The sequence below is a fragment of the Notolepis coatsorum genome (assembly GCF_963971535.1).
Source record: "Notolepis coatsorum genome assembly, chromosome: 9".
Classification (NCBI taxonomy): Eukaryota; Metazoa; Chordata; class Actinopteri; order Aulopiformes; family Paralepididae; genus Notolepis; species Notolepis coatsorum.
Genome location: NC_140173.1, coordinates 109,975,191 through 109,995,999, shown reverse-complemented (window position 1 = coordinate 109,995,999; position 20,809 = coordinate 109,975,191). Strand labels below are relative to the sequence as shown.

The 20,809-nt window shown below is 40.8% G+C and overlaps 2 protein-coding genes across 2 annotated transcripts; one reads left to right on the top strand and one right to left on the bottom strand.

Annotated features, from left to right (window-relative positions):
• Positions 1 to 828: 828 nt before the first annotated feature.
• Positions 829 to 6,197, bottom strand: borcs7 (BLOC-1 related complex subunit 7). The gene is made up of 5 exons (XM_084321674.1): positions 6,048 to 6,197; positions 2,847 to 2,909; positions 2,632 to 2,675; positions 2,483 to 2,503; positions 829 to 2,372 (listed from the first exon to the last, which is right to left on the bottom strand). Exons 1-5 carry the CDS (start codon positions 6,177 to 6,179, stop codon positions 2,321 to 2,323), a joined length of 312 nt encoding a protein of 103 aa, XP_084177800.1. The 5' UTR covers positions 6,180 to 6,197; the 3' UTR covers positions 829 to 2,320.
• Positions 6,198 to 11,230: 5,033 nt separating this feature from the next.
• cyp17a1 (cytochrome P450, family 17, subfamily A, polypeptide 1) lies at positions 11,231 to 20,511 on the top strand (the record flags this gene model as incomplete). Its single annotated transcript, XM_084321960.1, has 8 exons — positions 11,231 to 11,548; positions 12,214 to 12,352; positions 14,407 to 14,642; positions 15,297 to 15,383; positions 16,014 to 16,241; positions 18,166 to 18,335; positions 18,938 to 19,041; positions 20,225 to 20,511. 8 exons carry the CDS (start codon positions 11,231 to 11,233, stop codon positions 20,509 to 20,511), a joined length of 1,569 nt encoding a protein of 522 aa, XP_084178086.1.
• Between the last annotated feature and the right edge of the window lie 298 nt (positions 20,512 to 20,809).

Below are 20,809 nucleotides of genomic sequence, written 5' to 3'. Positions count from 1 at the left end.
TACGATATGCAAATATACAGTACTGTTACCCATAGATCCTAACACAGATTATATACATATGATGGGGAGGAGACTGTACATTAGGAGGGCGTGGGCGGGTGGGAGAAAAAAATATATATAAGCCATCCTAGGTAGTCAAAGTGGGCAGGGGTGAGGTGGGTTCTATGTACATCACACAGGAATATAGTCCAACCCTGCATAGGAGTGTGGGTCTAGGTACATATAACAAATAAAATGTGTTCCTCACCAAGCAATGCGTGAAGTACATGGTGTACACAGTATAAGTAGACGGTAGACCATTTGAGAAGTGTTTAGGCTATTGCTAGGCCTAGATGACTACCTGGCTTCGTTTATTGGCTTGTGGCTTGAAAGAGTATCAGGGAAGTAGAAGAACATGGGCGTTTGGTTTAACCTTAGTAGCAACAATCCCTGGCTACGTATGTTCCAGGGACCTTGGAGCCCGATAAGATATATTTCTCTTCTGGAGGAAGAACATTCCTTGGGCTCAAGGCTCCAACGCTTGGCTGCTCTTCACACCACAGCACGATGACCTTGGCCTTTCTGATAGTCAGGGCCCCTCAGTGTCAGCACTGGCAGTGAGAAGAACCTGTAGTTCTTATTCACACTCCGGCACAACCTCATAACCCACATTTACTCTATGACAGTGGCTCTTCAAGTGGGGTCTGGGGGCCCCCAGAGGTCCTCAAGGAGGTGACAGGGGGAGTCACTCTCTCCACCTACTTTAGACAGTTCTGGAATTGTGGACAAAATTATAGCAAACAACAAATCTCTTCTCAGATGGGCCCCCTGGGATAAAACCAAGTGTCAAGTTCAAGTTTGTTTATTAATTATCACAATAAAATACACGTACTTTACGGTGAAATGCTTGGTTCTGTATGAGCCCCTGAGTGTGCTTCTTACAGTAAAAAAAGTAAGTAAGAAAGGAAGTACAAAGTAAAAAAAGTACTTGAATGCCATACATGAGTAAAAGTAAAGATATCTCCGGATTTCAAGTGAAAGTGACTCCGGCAAGATTTTAGTCACCCAGAACAAAATCATGAGTAAAATCATATTTTTTTTGTAGTTAAGTAAAAGTGAAAGTCGCAATAAATATAAAAACTCAAGTAAAGTATAGATATACTCCCAGAAACGACATAAGCACTGTAACAAAGTGCTTCTACTTTTGTCACTTTACACCACCTTGATGTGAAAAATGTCAGAACCACTGCTCTACTTATGATGAAAAACACCCACACTGCATGAACTACTCGAGACACAGCATTAGCCATCAGAGACAAACAGGGTAGAGCAGGCAGCTGCCTGGCCTTCAGATTGCTGACAAGTCGTTTCATATGATTTAAGTTCTCATCTCCCCTATGGAGCTTGTGAGAAGACCCCAAGCATTTCAACAAGGAATGCACCGATATTTACATTTGTTATGGCCCATAACCGATATTGCCGATATTATCTGTATAAATAAAACATTTCTATGATAATCAGATTTTATCCATACTATATTTGTAGATACTGTGCTGCATCATCGTCACACGCAAGTAACATTACCCAAACAAACCAAATAATCATCAATGTTTGTACAGGTGTTGTATCAAGGGAGTAAATATTTCACACACATAACAACATTGATACACACAAGAAATAGTGCAAACATAAATAGTTAATTACTCAAAACTATAATTCACTTCAGTGGGACATTTTCAGTATGTAGAAATGAAATCAAGAGCGCACACACAAAGAGTTGAAAACTACACACTTCTCTCCAGCAGTTAAAAATAGTTCTTGGATTGATAACATAGTCCAATAAATATGTTTTAACTGCAACAGTGATGTGTGCAGTCTTCACATTTTCACTTAGTGCCACCACTATGGTCGCCTTGGTGATTACAGAGCAGCTTGTGTTGGATTCAGTCAGTTCATGAACTGATAGTGGGGGTTGTGTGTTAAATTAGTAGATGTTGTGCCAAAGTGAAATAATGATAGAATACTTTGATTTGTAAACCTGATCAAGAAAAAGTGAAGTGAACCATGTTTTAATTGGGATGTTCACTAAGTGGAGCCAATTGTACATAGCGTAGAGATTAACAAGAAATAAAACATTTGAATGGAATAATGAGTTAATTGACAATGGGGCTTTGGAGAACTCGACAAACCAACTCTTCAATGGAGACACTTTGACAAACCGCTTGTCTCAAATTCACGTCAGGGCAACTAGTCCACTTTGTTTGATACACTGGATGGTTATTGTGCCTGGTGCACTCGTTTCAAATGATGGCCAGCCACACACGCCTCAAGCCTGACTCATTCATTTCAACAAGTGTCTCAGTTGATCCTGAAGGTTTTTTGAATGTTCCACACTAGAGAGAGAACAGAGATGTAAGAAAATCAATACAGCGTCATGATGTTATGACTGTTTTGGATGTAAAGCTATTTTTTTTAACAATAAAAACCGTATGTTTAGACTTACTTTTTCTGGATGGCCTCTTGTCTAGGTGATAAAAATTGAGACATGGTTATGGTTTCATTGCTTCAGTTTTGGCAACAATATGTTTTAGTGGGTTAAATGTGAGACAGGTAGTTGGACACTGTATCACAAATACACATATTCTTACTTACTGGTATTGTAAATGGGTGGTGATGATGGACATTTTTCGCAGACTCTGCAAAATAGAAGACAATGCTGTTTAAGATTTCAGGAAACCGCTTACGCGAAGTACCAAGAGTGCTACCCTAAGGTTCACATCTACCCATGACAATGGCAACTATAGTTCGTTTTTTGGTGTGGTTGGTTAGCTATCTTATCCAAACTGTGTCTATCGTCTCATACTCACATCCTCGGAGTGCAGAATCGCATCCTCTTGGATAACCATATTTCTGGCTGCTTGGCCGAGCAGCTGGAAAAGACAACAATCGAATCAACAATTTAGCTAATTTGAACTTGATAATAAAAAAGAAATTAGCTAATTTGCTACTTCTCTAACTTATCCCACTAGTTATCATATTAGCTGAATTCGAGACAAAACCTAACTCTAGAAGTAGGCTACAGAGAATATTAGCAATGACCACACCGAGCACTTTAGTCCCCCCACCCAACCCCCTCCAATGTACAGTTTCTTCCCCCTGATTGATTTGATTGATTGAAAACTTTATTAACAGATTGCAGAATGGGTACAATACAGTACGGCTCAATACACACAATTGTTAAGGGGATGCAGACCAGAGAAAGACTTTCATCTTGTTTACATCAGGGTCCCCCTCAAACTCTCTTTTAGAAACCCTGTCTCTTAAACAGTACTGTATATCTTGTATGTCATAAATGTATAGATGTAGCAGTACTGTCTATCTCTGTATGTTGTGTATTGATTGATTGATTGAAAAGTTTATTAACAGATTGCAGAATGGGTACAGTACAGTACAGTTCAATACATACAATTGTTAAGGGGATGCAGACCAGAGAAAGACTTTCGTCTTGTTTACATCAGGGTCCCCCATTTTCAATTCATCATAACATATATGACATACATGACATACAGATAGACAGTACTGCTACATCTATACATTTATGACATATCAGATTTGCAAATACAGTACTGTTTGTGATACAAAAGTGTCCAGAAAAGGAGTGTATATACATTTGGTGTAGAAACTGTACATTGGAGGAGGTTGGATGGGTGGGGTGGGGTTGGGTGGGTTGGGTGAGGGCTGTACATTGGAGGTGGGGGGGGGGGTTGGGTAGGGGACACACACACATTTTACACTGTACATTGGAATACTGACAAAGCCTTACTTGGTCATTTACTGTACAACTAGGTTAGGACATTTGTAGGGGCCAGTTTCGAATTGCAGTCTCACGTAGGTGTTTTTTTAGAGTGTTTTTGAAAGTGGGTAGTGATTCACATTCCTTTACAGCTTTAGGTAGGGCGTTCCACATTGATGTGGCATAATTGCGAAACGTGTTTAGTCCCTTGTTTGAGCCGAATCTGGGTTTTACATGATTTGTGGAGCTCCCTCTGGTGTTGTGATCGTGGTATTCACTGACCTTTGGGAAGTATTTTGACATGTACATGGGTACCTTGGTCGCATAGTGTATCTTGTAGACCAGGCCCATTGCAAGTTGCTGTACTCTGTCGTCTACTCTAAGCCATCCTAGGTTGTCAAAGTGGGCAGGGGTGAGGTGGGTTCTAGGAGTCAGGTCAAGCAGTAGTCTGACTAGCTTGTTTTGAGATGTTTGTAATTTGTTTTTTAGTGCCCTTGAGGTGCTTTGGTACCATGAGGTGCAAGCATAGTCATAGTACCCTTGAATGAGTGCTCCTGCCAGAGTCTTCAGGGTATTCTTGTTTACCAGAGAGGAGATCCGGTACAAGAATAGAGTTCGTTGATGACTTTTTTTATTACATTGGATGCCATTTTGTCACAGGAAAGATTTGCCTCTAGGATGGAACCCAGGTAGGTAATTTCATCTTTCCTTGTGATAATATTGTCACCCACTGTAACCGAGAAGCCGTCGGTCTTGCTGAGTTTTGTTATTTGAATGAATGAATGAAAATGAATGAAAACTTTATTTAACAGATTGCAGAATGGGTACAATACAGTACGGCTCAATACATACAATTGTTAAGGGGATGCAGACCTGAGAAAGACGTTTGTCTTGTTTCCATCAGGGTCCCCCATTTTCAATTCATATAGACATATATGACATACATGACATACAGATAGTCAGTACTGCTACATCTATACATTTATGACATACCAGATTTGCAAATACAGTACTGTTTGTGATACAGAAGGAGTCAAGAAAAGGGAGTATATACATTTGACGTAGAAACTGTACATTGGAGGTTGGGTGGGGGGGGTTGGGTACATTGGGATATTGACAACCATACTGGGTAATCTACATTGGAGGTGGTTGGGGGGGGGGGGGGGCACACTGTATAAACAAGTAACACTGTACATTGAGGGGGGGGGGGGAGGAGACACTGTACAAACAAACACAATTGTACATTGAACTATTGACAAAACCATACTAGGTAAATGACTGTACATTGGAGGGGGTTGGAATGATTGGGTTAGGATATTTACAGGGGCCAGTGTTGAATTGCAGTCTCCCGTAGGTGTCCCTTGAGAGAGGTTTTGAAAGTGGGTAGTGATCCACATTCCTTTACAGCTTTGGGTAGGGCGTTCCACATTGATGTGGCATAATTGCGAAACGTGTTTAGTCCCTTATTTGAGCCGAATCTGGGTTTGACATGATTTGTGGAGCTCCCTCTGGTGTTGTGATCGTGGTATTCACTGACCTTTGGGAAGTATTTTGACATGTACATGGGTACCTTGGTCGTGTAGTGTATCTTGTAGACCAGGCCCATTGCAAGTTGTTGTACTCTGTCGTCTACTCTAAGCCATCCTAGGTTGTCGAAGTGGGCAGGGGTGAGGTGGGTTCTAGGAGTAAGGTCAAGCAGTAGTCTGACCAGTTTGTTTTGAGATGTTTGTAATTTTGTTTTTAGCGCCTTTGAGGTGCTTTGGTACCATGAGGTGCAAGCATAGTCGTAGTACCCCTGAATGAGTGCTCCTGCCAGAGTCTTCAGGGTGTTCTTGTTTACCAGAGAGGAGATCCGGTACAAGAATCGAGTTCGTTGGTTGACTTTTTTTATTACATTGGATGCCATTTTGTCACAGGAGAGATTAGCCTCTAGGATGGACCCCAGGTAGGTAATTTCATCTTTCCTTGTGACAATATTGTCACCCACTGTAACTGAGAAGCCGTCGGTCTTGCTGAGTTTGTTATTTGAACCGAAGAGAATGGACTCTGTATGTATCTGAATGTATGTCATATTATATGTTATGATGAATTGAAAATGGGGGACCCTGATGTAAACAAGGCGAAAGTCTTTCTCTGGTCTGCATCCCCTTAACTGTACCGTACCCACTCTGCAATCTGTTAATAAAGTTTTCAATCAATCAATCAAAACGATAGCATTTAGCATGTTAGCATTAACCATAACAACTTCAAACGAACGTTAGGAGATTGATTTTACCTCTTGACTCCGCGACCCCTTTAGTACTTGGCGGGTCAGGGCAATCACATCACCGCTACAAGAGCCAACTTTATCCGATAACAACCCTTTCACAGACTGTCCGAACCTCGGCTGCGGCTCTGCAGAGGCCATCGCTGCTGTGTGTTGACAGCTCGCTACGGAGCATCTGGAGGGACAAACTGCACCCGGTTTATAAGAAGAACAAACTCGTGAGTTTGCTCATAGGCAGGGGCGGAGCTTCCTACAGGCAATATAGGCGGTTGCCTAGAGCGCCACCCAGAGGGGGGCGCCAACAAATAAATTTTTTTTTTTTTTTTATTATTATTATTATTATTATTATTTTTTTTTTTTTTTTTTTTTTTTTGCTCTGGGCAGTTTTGGCACCCCCCTCTATATCTGCAACCATTATTTTTACATAAAAAAAATTCTAACAAGGGAAAATGAGCCAAAAATCTAAAACGGTCAGTCGGTCTGAGCCTCAGCTTTAGGTGTTCACAGTCAGAACATGCTAGAGCGCTGTGCATTGATGGGTATCGGTCAAGTGTTTATAGAATTGAGTGTTGAGGAAAGAAAGACTAATGTTAGAGAACTATGAAGAGGCAAAAGCCATCCGGCCATCCAGTATAAAAAGAGAAGAAAAGAAGAGGGTTCCCCCTCTTGGGGGGGCCCTCCAAGAGAGGAGATGATGTTTGTATTGTGATTGTATGACAAGAGGAGCAGAGAAGAAGGAGACAGAGACGATAGAAATGTGTTTTGAAGATGAGAAGAAGAAGAGGAGTGTAAACTTTCTCAAGTGTGGGCGAAGCAAGAATTGTGGAGGGCAGTAATACGCCACGATGCGTCTACACTGCCGGAAATTCAAAGAAGAAGAAGAAGAAGAAGACGAGAAACGTGCCAAGGTTTTTGTACAAATGTTGTACAACTTCCAAGACCTGCCACACCAAGAGCTGATGAAGCAAGCACACACCTTAAACCATGGAGGGCAATCTGATTTGGATGGGAAGGAGCTGGCTCAGGAGTTGGAAAATTTGATGTGATTGATGACTTTGCAGCGAGGAAGGCCAGAAGGATTGCACTGTAAATGGAAACCAGTAGGAGCTACAGGCTAACCTTGAAGTGTGATGATAGGGAGTGGAATGTAAATAGTTCTTTAGACAAAGTGAATTTGTAATTTTTATTTATTTGTTTGTTTGTTTATTTAGCATATTATATTTTGATTATATGTGTAACATATTTTACAATACATAATTTTCTTTTAAAGCAAATTTGCACGTTATTTTATTGTTTGTTAATGTTATTATTATTATTGATTGTTAGCTAAGTTGTTTGTTTTAATTCTTTAGTGTGCACTTTACATTTCTTCTTAATTTTCTTTGAAAGCAAATTTGCACATTCTTTTATTGATTGTTATTGTTATTATTATTATTATTATTATTATTATTATTATTATTGTGTGTTAGCTAAGTTGTTTATTTGTTTTAATTCTTTAGTGTGCACTTTACATTTATTCTTAGCTCTTGTTCTTGCTTGTAAAAAATAAAGGTGCAGTCCTTTACTGCAGTGGTTCTCAACTGGTCTAGCCTCGGGACCCAACATTTTCCTTAGTCATTAAGTCGCGACCCAAATTTTTTAACCACTAAGATTAAAGAAATAAAATAAAAATGTGCAGTAATACACTTTCAAAATCTTTCATGCACTGTTAAAAACATGAAATAAACACAAAAAAGTGCAACAAAAGTGCAACTAGGGCTAAAACCCCAATGAAATATAATAATAAATAATATATGCTTCTTAGCAGATTTCTTACCTTAACATAACAGACCTAAGTTTGGGGGAACTAATGGGATAACTGGGGTTGCAACAAAAGTGCAACTAGGGCTAAAACACCAATGAAATAAAATAATAATAATAATAAATAATTATGCTTCTTAGCAGACTTCTTAGCTTAACATAACAGACCTACAGTAAGTTTGGGGGAACTAATGGGATAACTGGGGTTGCACCAAAAGTGCAACTAGGGCTAAAAACACAATGAAATAAAATAATAATAAATAATATATCCTTCTTAGCAGACTTCTTAGCTTAACATCCCAGGGAACTAATGGGATAACTGGGGATGTTGTTTGCTCCTGACAAGAGTCTCAAAGTCTGGGGTGATGGTAGACAAAGCAACTCTGAGGTCATGCTCAATGTCCAATCTGTTCCTCTGCTTTGTCTTCAGTTGGACCAGAGCTGAGGAGGCCACTTTCACAAAGATAGGTAGTGCAAAAGAAAAGTAAAAAAAAAAAAAAATAATCGATTCTTGTACCGGATCTCCTCACTGGTAAACAAGAATACCCTGAAGACTCTGGCAGGAGCACTCATTCAAGGGTACTACGACTATGCTTGCACCTCATGGTACCAAAGCACCTCAAAGGCGCTAAAAACAAAATTACAAACATCTCAAAACATCTCTAAGCCATCCTAGGTTGTCAAAGTGGGCAGGAGTGAGGTGGGTTCTAGGAGTAAGGTCAAGTAGTAGTCTGACCAGTTTGTTTTGTGATGTTTGTAGCCTTTGAGGTGCTTTGGTACCATGAGGTGCAAGCATAGTCGTAGTACCCTTGAATGAGTGCTCCTGCCAGAGTCTTCAGGGTATTCTTGTTTACCAGAGAGGAGATCCGGTACAAGAATCTAGTTCGTTGGTTGACTTTTTTGATTACATTGGATGCCATTTTGTCACAGGAACGATTTGCCTCTAGGATGGAACCCATGGCAGGTATGTAATTTAATCTTTCCTTGTGACAATATTGTCACCCACTGTAACAGAAGCTGTTGGCCTTGCTGAGTTTGTTATTTGATCCAAAGAGAATGGACTGTTTTACCCAGGTGTAATAATAGTTTATCAGCGAGCCAGGTGCAGATTCTGCCGAGTTCTGAGCTGAGGGTTTTTCAACCTGTAACTTGTTCTTGTCAGAGACCAGCAGGGCTGAGTCGTCCGCGAACAAGAACAAGTTGCAGTCACAAGCTGACGACATGTCATTTGCATAAATTAGGAACAGTAGCGGTCCTAGTATGCTTCCTTGTGGAACACCACAGCTCACTGGATAACCATATTTCTGGCTGCTTGGCCGAGCAGCTGGAAAAGACAACAATCGACAATTGAATCAACAATTTAGCTCATTTGAACTTGATAATAAAAAAAACTTTAGCTAATTTGCTACTTCTCTAACTTATCCCACTAGTTATCATATTAGCTGAATTCGAGACAAAACCTAGTACAGAGAATATTAGCAATGACCACACCGAGCATTTTAGTCCCCCCACCCAACCCCCTCCAATGTACAGTTTCTTCCCCCTGATTGATTGATTTGATTGATTGAAAACTTTATTAACAGATTGCAGAATGGGTACAATACAGTACGGCTCAATACACACAATTGTTAAGGGGATGCAGACCAGAGAAAGACTTTCGTCTTGTTTACATCAGGGTCCCCCTCAAACTCTCTTTTAGAAACCCTGTCTCTTAAACAGTACTGTTTTTTCAACCTGTAACTTGTTCTTGTCAGAGACCAGCAGGGCTGAGTCGTCCGCGAACAAGAACAAGTTGCAGTCACAAGCTGACGACATGTCATTTGCATAAATTAGGAATAGTAGCGGTCCTAGTATGCTTCCTTGTGGAACACCACAGCTCACTGGGAGGGGGAGGATAGGGTACCGTTTACCTCCACCATCTGTTCTCTCCCCTCAAGGTAGGATTGCATCCAGCTCACTGATAGACTATCAAAACCAATTGCTTTTAGCTTGTCAATCAGAATGGAGTGATTGACAGTGTCGAAGGCCTTTTGTAGGTCCAGCATGACCATGCCGCAGTATTTGCCCACGCCCACCTCTTGTTTGATGTGGTCGTTCAAATAGAGAAGGCATGTGTCAGTGGAGTGGGATGTTCTGAAGCCAGATTGGAATTCGTAGATTAGGGTAATGTACTGTAGTTTATGTAGTTAATTACAAATGAAATATTACAACAAAAAAAGGTTGTACCTCTGTGTACCAATATGAGATTCCAGACTCAGATTGTGATCATTTGGATGTAGTTTAACAACTTTTTGAGTAGTTTTAGTTTGACAAGCTACATTTAGTTAAGATGTAGTTTAACTACTGTGAAGTAGCTAGTAGTTAGGTAAACTACAGTTTTAGAGTAGTTTCCCCAACACTGCCCATATCTGAATACTCTGTACACTGTACATAGTCTATAATTAACTACACATATCATGTAGATAATCAGCCCATTTCACCATCTACACGTGGGTACATTGCTGCTCACCCTGTTTATATATATTTCTTTTACATTTGTATTAGGTTCTTATTTGTATTCCAATTGCATATACTTTCTCCTAGATATGTGTAATTGTACCTGCAATGCTGCTGTGGCCCTCATTTCCTTGAGGTCTGCCCTAATTTCCCAGATGGTGGAAAATGTTCTTATAACAATGAAATACGTATTATCTGTGTGATTCAACATAACGTTTATATTCAGACAAAGTTGTTATTCAGACAAAGTTGTTATTCCGACTGACTAAACAAAGATTGCTTAATCACTCAATCAATGATTTCTGGTAAATGACAAGGGAGAGTGCAAGCGGTCGCTCTGTTCCTGACAGAACCGTGGGGGCCTCTTGCTCTGGCCCTTGTCCCCTGTCTCCCAATGAGTGAGTCGATGAAGTGATGTCGCATCGTACCACACTCTGGCATTATAAAGATCTGTGAATATTGTGTAAGCCCCAGCTGCTTATTTTGACTCTGCAGGGTCAGACCTATTTGTAATTCCGTTTCTTTAAGTTGAATAAAGTCACATATGAAGAATGTCCAATCTCTCCATCTTAAGTGTGCTCCTCCTACAGTGTCCTTTGGACAAATTCTTATCAGGGTTCCTTGGCCTAGAATGTACATTTGGGGGTCCTTGACATTCAAATGTTGGGAACACCTGTGTGAATGAATGAAAACCATTCAACTTCAAAATTGCATCAAAGGAGAATGAGCTTATCTTGTTTAAATTGGCATCAAGTACAAAAGATACGCACATCCCATAATATCTGACGTCATGGCATTGAAGGAGCAGCTTAAAACCACATCAGACTCTTGCAGTGGTGGTTCCGTGATGCTTGGTCTGAAGACATTCCCTCTCAGTCTCTGCCCTCTCATAGGACATGGCTTGGTTTTTGTGCGTATTTGTGTTCCTGGCAGTCGTACTGACTCTGCTGGCCTTACAAGCAAAACTCAGGACATACCTGGAAGGCCAAGGGGGTCCACCTCGCCTCCCTGCGCTCCCCGTCATCGGGAGTCTCTTGAGTCTGCTGCACAGTGCACATCCGCCACACATACTCTTCCAGAACCTACAAGCAAAATATGGACAAACATATTCTCTCATGCTGGGCTCGCACAATGTCATCATAGTCAGCCACCACCAGCATGCCAAGGAGGTCTTGATGAAGAAGGGAAAGATCTTTGCAGGAAGACCCAGAACGGTGAGTGACTGAAGACTTCACTGTATTCTTGTGTTGGCATGAAATTTGTCCAAGATAATATAATAATAACAATAACAACAACAACAACAATAATAATAATAATAATAATAATAATAATAATAATAATAATAATAATAATAATAATAATAATAATAATAATAATAATAATAATAATAATAATTATTATTATTATAATTATAATAATAATAATAATAATAATAATAATAATTATAATAATAATAATAATAGTTTGGATTCACATAGCGCCTTTCATGAAACACAATGACGCTTTACAAAGCAACAAAAAGACAAATTAAATAATCAGAAAAATGATAGTAACAATGATAGACAGGGAGACGACGAGGTCTGGTGGGTTTTCAAGGCTGTCTTAAAAGAGTCCAAGGATGTGGCAGAGCGGATCTCAGCAGGACTTGACCAGGAGCCAATGGAGGTGGATGATGATTTTTGTTGAGTTTGAGTTGCCCCATCTCCATGCAGATTTTATGATGATGATTAGTAGTAGCCACCGTAAAAGTACTTGTGTACAATTTCAATTCCATTATACAGTAGGCTATGCATCATATGAGCTTGATCTTATGTTCATAATGTATAGACCTTGCATGTATTGACATGCTGTTCATTCATACAATTTATGCTTAATCAAGGTAACCACAGATGTGCTCACCAGAGATGGCAAAGACATTGCCTTCGGAGACTACACTACCACCTGGAGGTTGCACCGTAAAATTGTGCACGGAGCTCTTTGCATGTTTGGAGAGGGCTCAGCTTCCATCGAGAACATCAGTAAGTAGTTCCCGATAAACTCTTGAAACGTGTTTTATTATGTCTGAACTAGGGCTGTGTATTGGCAAGAATCTGGCGATATGATGCTTCTCATCAAATTACCTACCTGGGTTCCATCCTAGAGGCTAATCTTTCCTGTGACAAAATGGCATCCAATGTAATAAAAAAAGTCAATCAACAAACTCGATTCTTGTACCGGATCTCCTCCCTGGTAAACAAGAATACCCTGAAGACTCTGACAGGAGCACTCATTCAAGGGTACTACGACTATGCTTGCACCTCATGGTACCAAAGCACCTCAAAGACACTAAAAACCAAATTACAAACATCTCAAAACAAACTAGTCAGACTACTGCTTGACCTGACTCCTAGAACCCACCTCACCCCTGCACACTTTGCCAACCTAGGATGGCTTAGAGTAGACGACAGAGTACAGCAACTTGCAATGGGCCTGGTCTACAAGATACACTACACGACCAAGGTACCCATGTACATGTCAAAATACTTCCCAAAGGTCAGTGAATACCACGATCACAACACCAGAGGGAGCTCCACAAATCATGTAAAACCCAGATTCGGCTCAAACAAGGGACTAAACACGTTTCGCAATTATGCCACAACAATGTGGAACGCCCTACCCAAAGCTGTAAAGGAATGTGAATCACTACCCACCTTCAAAAACACTCTCAAAGAACACCTACGGGAGACTGCAATTCAAAACTGGCCCCTACAAATGTCCTAACCCAGTTGTACAATAAAGACCAAGCATGGCTTTGTCAGTATTCCAATGTACAGCCCCACCCAACCCCACCCCACCTACCCAACCTCCTCCAATGTACAGTTTCTATGTCAAATGTATGTCAGTATTCCAATGTACAGTGTCCCCCCCCCCCACCTCCAATGTACAGCCCCACCCCACCCACCCAACCTCCCCCAATGCACAGTTTCTATGTCAAATGTATATACACTCTTTTTCTGGATTTTTTTAGTATCACAAACAGTACTGTATTTGAAAATCTGGTATGTCATAAATGTATAGATGTAGCAGTACTGTCTATCTGTATGTCGTGTGTGTCATATGATGAATTGAAAATGGGGGACCCTGATGGAAACAAGACGAAAGTCTTTCTCAGGTCTGCATCCTCTTAACAATTGTATGTATTGAGCTGTACTGTACTGTACTGTACCCATTCTGCAATCTGTTAATAAACTTTTCAATCAATCAATCAAACTCACTATACAGGGGTTACCATCCAATATATTGCAATTGTATGATGTTGAAATCTTAGTCAAACTAAAGTCATACTATACTCGTTTTTTTGTGTGTAATCTGTGGAGAGATACAAACGTTTAGTTCTATTTGAGTGCATAACATTGATTTTGTATTAACAAATGTGTAGAAAACAAAGGAAATGGACAGTACATGTATCTTTATCTGCTACAGTGTTGACATTGTACTATATACATTTACATATATTTATTTGACTAATAGTGGAAAACAGTCGCAATTCTGATTATTTATCCTGAATTTCCCCAAGGGGATCAATAAAGGAATATCTTATCTTATTTGTTTAGGGATGGCAAGGATCACAGAGGCCCTTCTGGCTACATCATGAGTGCTGCATAAATTATGTAGTTCAATTAACCAATTATTTTTGATAGACTATTCAAATGTTGATATGGTCTTTCCTTAAGGACCTGGAAAAAGTGCTGTGAAAAATATCACAATATACTGGGCATCATGTTTTGAAATAATATCTTGAACAAAAGTATTACCATACACCATACACACCCCTAGTCTGAGCTCAACATTGCAGGTCATGTCTCTCCTTGTTTTCAGTGTATCTCTACACCCTCTTATTGTTAGCAGTCTCTCTCTCACACCCTCCCCTTCTATCAAACATTCTTCTGTCCTCAATCATAAAGTTACATGTTAAACAGTTCTCTTTCTCTTTCGTTTGCCCTTCCATCCTCTCTCACGTCCTTCCTCTTTTCCCACCTCCCCTCCTTCCTTCTCTCCCTCTCTCTGTTGACACCCCCCCCTCCTCCCCCAGTCTGCAGAGAGGCCCAGGCACTGTGTGACATCCTCTCCGAGTCTGCGTTGTGTGGCGTGGCGTTGGACTTGTCCCCAGAGCTCACCCGGGCCGTCACCAACGTGATCTGTTCCCTCTGCTTCAGCTCCTCTTATTGCCGTGGCGACCCCGAATTTGAGGCCATGTTGACCTACAGCCAAGGCATCATGGATACGGTTGCCAAGGACAGCCTGGTGGACATCTTCCCCTGGTTACAGGTATATATAGACCTTTTTCAGAAGAATTGCGTGGGAAACAGCTCGGGCCCCCAGTGTGTTTCCTCTCGGCTATTGTATCAGCAAACACTGCAACAGGAGATACTTCTTCGGCCAATTTTTTTTATGTTTTATTTTGTCAAGTTTGAGAAGTCATTGCAATGTATAGAACAATATTCAAACTATAGCTACAACTATGCGCTGATATATCAGCAGACAGTCAGTATCGGCCTATATGGGATTTAAAAGGCAAAATTGGTGTTGATTTTATTTTTTACAGCCGACATTTGGGTGATTGTAGAATTGGTATTTTTGTGACCTTGATGCAGGTAGTTCTGCTTAATGTACGACGTGCAGAGTGAACAAAACAATACTGACAACAAGGACTTTTGTTCAAAGAACAAATAGATTTCAGTTAATTTCTCGTTTCATTTGTGTTTGTGTCCTTTATTTTTGAATATAGGAAAAATGCCACTTCATTATCTGAGGACGGGCAGGTTTTGGAGTGGTATTGTTTTGGAGTGGTATCGTTTTGGAGTGGTATCGTTTTGGAGTGGTATGGGTTGGAGTCGATATGGGTTGGAAAAATTAGGATATCGGTATTGGCCTCCAAAATCCATATGGGTGCATCTCTAATGGAAACAACCTCATTCCCAGGTGTTCCCTAACGCAGATCTACGTCTCCTGAAGAAGTGTGTATCCATCAGAGACTCTCTTCTTCAGAAGAAATATGATGAACACAAGGTGGGTTTTCAATGGCCAACAGAGTTTAAAGGTAGAATGTGTGATGCCAAACAGCGACCTGTAGGCAAAAGCCAGCTTGCTGTCGCACTTTGTTTATATTTTTTGTGGTTTGGAGTTGAGTGGGGATAGAGGGGTTGCAACTTGCTATTGTTGGCCACACCTCAGGCTCTGCCAAAAGAGATCTGGAGAAATTCACAGTATAATAAGTTACTATAGTATGTATATTAGATACATAACATTATATGTATATTATGTACACAGTATATCATATAATATATACCTACCTATATAGTAACTTATTTATTATACTGTGAATTTCTCCAGACCAGTCAGCAATGGCAACCCCTTCCTTATCCTCACTCAACTCCAACCCACACATGACACCAAAACAATAAATGTTGGAATTGTATTGCTAGGGAACACAATTATTGATATGAGCAAACACTGCAACAGGAAGTAAACTTGGGTCCATTTAGAATGTTTATGTTATGTTAGAATGTCAAGTTGAAACTGTCCAGAGAGACCTTTTGCCTGTTATTTTTACAATACACTCCTACCTTTTGGGGCTTCCTCATTTACCCCCACCCACCCCTTATCTGCTGCACATCTGACTGCCCCCCCCCCCCCCAGGCAAACTATAGTGACCACATTCAAAGAGACCTGCTGGACGCCCTGCTCAGGGCCAAGCTCAGTGCAGAGAACACCACCACCACCACCACCACCAAAGTCACCATGGAAACAGTGGGCCTTAGCGACGACCACCTGCTCATGACCGTGGGCGACATCTTCGGAGCTGGGGTGGAGACCACCACTACAGTCCTCAAATGGGCCATAGCTTACCTCATCCACCACCCACAGGTACAGGCGAGACATAGCTTACCTCATCCACCACCCACAGGTACAGGCGAGACAGTGTCCCTGATACGTCTTACTGTCTTTTTACTATTATGTACCCTACTACATTGCTGCTATACTTATAATACTACCTATCGTGCTAATATGTCTATACTACTATGCACTCAGAGTGTAACACTCAAGCTTGATACTATTTGAATGCCACTGACCCTTTAGCTGCCAGAGATGTACCCCTCTTGCTGACTTGTTGTTCACAATTTGTCACTTTGGGTAAAAGCGTCAGCTAAATGACTAAATGTAAATGAAAAAGTATCATGGTAGTATGATGGTAATTTAAAGATGCTGTAGATAAAAAATGTATGTAGAGTAATCATAGAAAGAAAATATATATATTAGGCGGGTCCAAAATGAATGTTGTTTAAATATTGCGTGTATGTTTCCCCTCCCTACTTCCCATTTCCCCATGTGGAATGCACCTGATTGGATAAATTACATGTTGGTGCTCTAGTGCGACATCTAGTGGCTGAATGTTATCTATAGCACCTTTATGTACCATTATATAAATAATTTACCATGATACTACCATGGTAAAAGTTATGTATCACCATGGTAACACGTCTGTACTTAGAGGTGACACCAAAGTGATACCAAGTGATACCACCAAAATAATACCATGGAGTAAACCAATTTAAACCATGATACTGATGATAATAGTGTTACATTTTGTGGTCACTAACATCACCATACCATGATACTTTTTTTGTAAGGGGTGTGCGTGTGTGACGCTATATTCTTGCAAAGGGGGAATTATAATTCAAGTGTGTGTGTTGTAGGGGTGGGAATCACCAGAGGCCCCATGATACGATATTATCACGATACTAAAGTCACAATGTTGTAATATCGTGATATTGTCATATATTGCGATATTGCGGTTTAATACCTTTTTTCAACTGCAAATGATGTCCCCAACAGAAAACCTGGTCAACATCTGCAATAGAAATAAATATATATAACACCTGTTTTATCTAATAAGATCACGTTTTCAGTTTGTTCACCTCCCTCCTGTTCTCCAGTATGTTCTCTTCTTCATCAGTGTATTGATATATCAGCATGCAAAATATCGCGATATATGGCTGTATCGATCCCTATAGTTTGTTGGGCAGGTCAGTCTATGAGTCCGTTCAACATATGAAGCAAAAACATGGAGTGCTGCAATGGATCAAAAAAATATAACAATGGGGCGGCTAGGTGGTGCAGTGGGCAAGGCGCTCACCACCAATGCAGGAGACGCTGGGTTCGAGCCCAGCTCTCCGCATTGCTATCAGCTTGGCTGGTCGTTCATACTAATACAATTGGCAGTATTAGGGGGTGGGAAGCTGATGGGTGGGGATCGGACGTTGTGGACAGCGACTCCTACAGGTCGGTTGGTGCGCCTGCGCAGCAGAATCAGGAAGCGACGGGGGCGGCGTGCCCTCCAAACGCAGACCCCCGACGCTGAGAGATCGCGCTGTGCAGGTGAAAAGATGCGACTGCTGCTTCCTCGAGTACCGGAGGGGACACGTGATGTAAGGCTTAGTCCACATTGCAGCCGGCTTGTGGGAGGCATGGCCTAACAGCGTTTGAGACAGGGGAGGGTAGAATTGGACGATACGAAATTGGGATGGGAGAAAAATAGAAAATGGGAGAAAAAGTTGATCAAAAAAAAATATATATATATATAACAATGGCAATTTATATACATATATTAACAATTAATATAGATGAAACACAGTGGCTGTCCAGCTTACCTTCAATAGAGGTCCACAGTAGAGGTTGGCAGCCTGAAAGGAATCCGAGGCACTCTGTGCATTAAACCCTTTATTTAAACATGGATTACCAGTACAGTATCTATATTTCTGACACTGTGTGTGTGTGTGAATGAATTCAGGTGCAGAAGTGCATCCAGAAGGAGCTTGATAGTAAGGTGGGGGGGGACCGGACCCCCCAGCTCAGAGACAGAGGCAGTCTGCCCTACCTGGAGGCCACCATCAGAGAGGTGTTACGCATCCGTCCTGTTGCCCCCCTCCTCATGCCCCATGTAGCCCTCTCTGACACCAGGTACGACCGGCCAAACACGTGCACACACCAGGGACGGGACATTTGAAGCCATATCAACATTTTAATATTCTATAAAAAAATAAAAAATCATTGGTTAATTGAACTACATAATCTATGCAGCGCTCATGATGTAGCCTGAAGGGCTCCGTGATCCTCGCCATCCCTAAACAAATAAGATAAGATATTCCTTTATTGATCCCCTTGGGGAAATTCTGGATAATTCAGGATAATAAGAATTGTGACTGTTCCATTATTATTCAAATAAATTTATATATTTTTATTAAATATTTATAAAATGTATGCAAATTATGCACACCACACACACAATATACTTATGTTAGTTTGCTTGGGAGCACATCCCATTGACTTACATGCATTCTCTAACTCCTAACTGCTAAATTGCTGAACCCTCCCTCTAACCCTAAAATGACAAAGGATGAAATGCGTGCACTTTGGACTACTTTTCTTTTGTACTTTGTCTTTGTGAGGATATTTGGTGATCACAAGGATAGAAGTACATAATCCCACCCACACGTACAAATAAACGTGTTGATATGACACCGTCACCAAGCTCAGCTCTCTCTCTCTCTCTATCTCCACAGCATTGGGAAGTTCACAGTGAAGAAAGGAACCAGAGTCATCATCAACCTGTGGTCTTTGCACCACGACGAGACAGAATGGAAAAACCCTGATCTGTTTGACCCCGGTGAGAATCACTCTCTTCCAACATGGCTACCTGTAACCATTGGTAACCACTTTTGAAAGAAAGAAAAAACACTGGAAAAGCATATTTACTGTTCCACTGTGACTTGTTTACAGGATCTATAAAGTTTTGTTTATATCAAACATTGCTTCTTCCAACATGGAGGGGGGGGGGAAATGTCATCTCATGTGGAATGACATACGGTAGCATTTCTATTCATATATTTCTCATATATCAACATATGACAACTGTTGTTTTGCACATAGTAACTGTTGTCTCATCCAAGATGGAGGACTAATAGGCATTATAAACATTCTGTGAAGGGCCTCTGTCAGTTGAATATTATTTGATGCAGTGGGTCATGTGCATATTTTATCATGGAGTTGCTACATTCAACAGCAAGGCAGGAACGTTTGTGATATAAGAAAACTACAACTGTTTATTCTTCAAAGGTATCATTGTGTGGTGGACATTACATTGCATGTGGTATTTTTAAAAGGTCCACTCCATGATATAAATGTTAAACAAATTAACAAAATAGAAAAGGGATGGAGACATGTTTCCATTCTCTAGTTGATTGACTGAGCTCTTAAGGAATAACAGTAGTAGACAGATAAATGAGTTTTAAAACTATATTTCCTTTAATAGCTTTATTTATAACCCCATTATATTTGTAAACATTACAGTACGATAAACCTATGTTTTGATTTATGATGAGGTAAGAACGTTCCTAATAACATATTTCAAATCTAAAAAACAAGACAACAAATTTCAGAATGTATGTGTATATAACCCCAATGTATACTGCTACGATAAGAAAAATCCAGATTGGGCCTTTAAAGGAAAACTCCAACATTTTGTGAAATTAGCTTATTTGCCATCTAACCTGGAGTTAGACAAGAAAATGCATACCTTTTTCTTCTCTGTGCATGCAGTAGGAGTAGGAAGACGTTGGGAACTAGGCTAATGGAGGAACCTACTTCCAGTGACTGACGCTAAGCTAGGCTAACGGTGCGTGTCTTCCTACTCCTACTGCATGCACAGAGAAGAAAAAAGGTATGCATCTTCTTGTCTAACTCCAGGGTAGATGGCAAATAAGCTAATTTCCCAAAATGTTGGAGTTTTCCTTTAAAGCTGGTCATTAGCTCTGTGCCGTGTGATAATTATCTCTCTTTTTGGTTGGAAGGTCGGTTTTTGAACAAGGAAGGGACAGGTCTGGTCATTCCCTCGCCCAGCTACCTGCCCTTTGGGGCCGGGGTGAGGGTGTGTCTGGGGGAGGCCTTGGCCAAGATGGAGCTGTTCCTATTCCTGTCCTGGATGCTGCAGCGCTACACCTTCTCTGTCCCAGTGGGTCAGCCGCTGCCCAGCCTGGAGGGAAAGTTTGGGGTGGTCCTTCAGCCAATGAAATACCAGGTCAATGCTGTGCCCAGGCCGGGTTGGGAGATTGCAGGGAGTGAATTGCAGCCATGTTAAAGCCACAATGTCTCAAGAGCCTGTTTCCACATTCTTCTAGTCCAACATTTCAGTGACCAGTGTAGCAGCAGTGCAGAGATATTATATTGGAAGGTTTTATTGCAAGGCTCCACCTTAAAGCCAATCAAAGAAGCTTAAAGGGGATTTTGTTGGAATAAACAAACCACATAGATTCAACCACTAAAAGTGCTTATTCCAATTATATTCCCTTTGAGCTACTCTGATTGGTTAGAAAGGTGAGCCTCGCCGTGAAACTTTTAAATGGAATAACTCCGCTCTGCTGCTGCACTAGTCAATT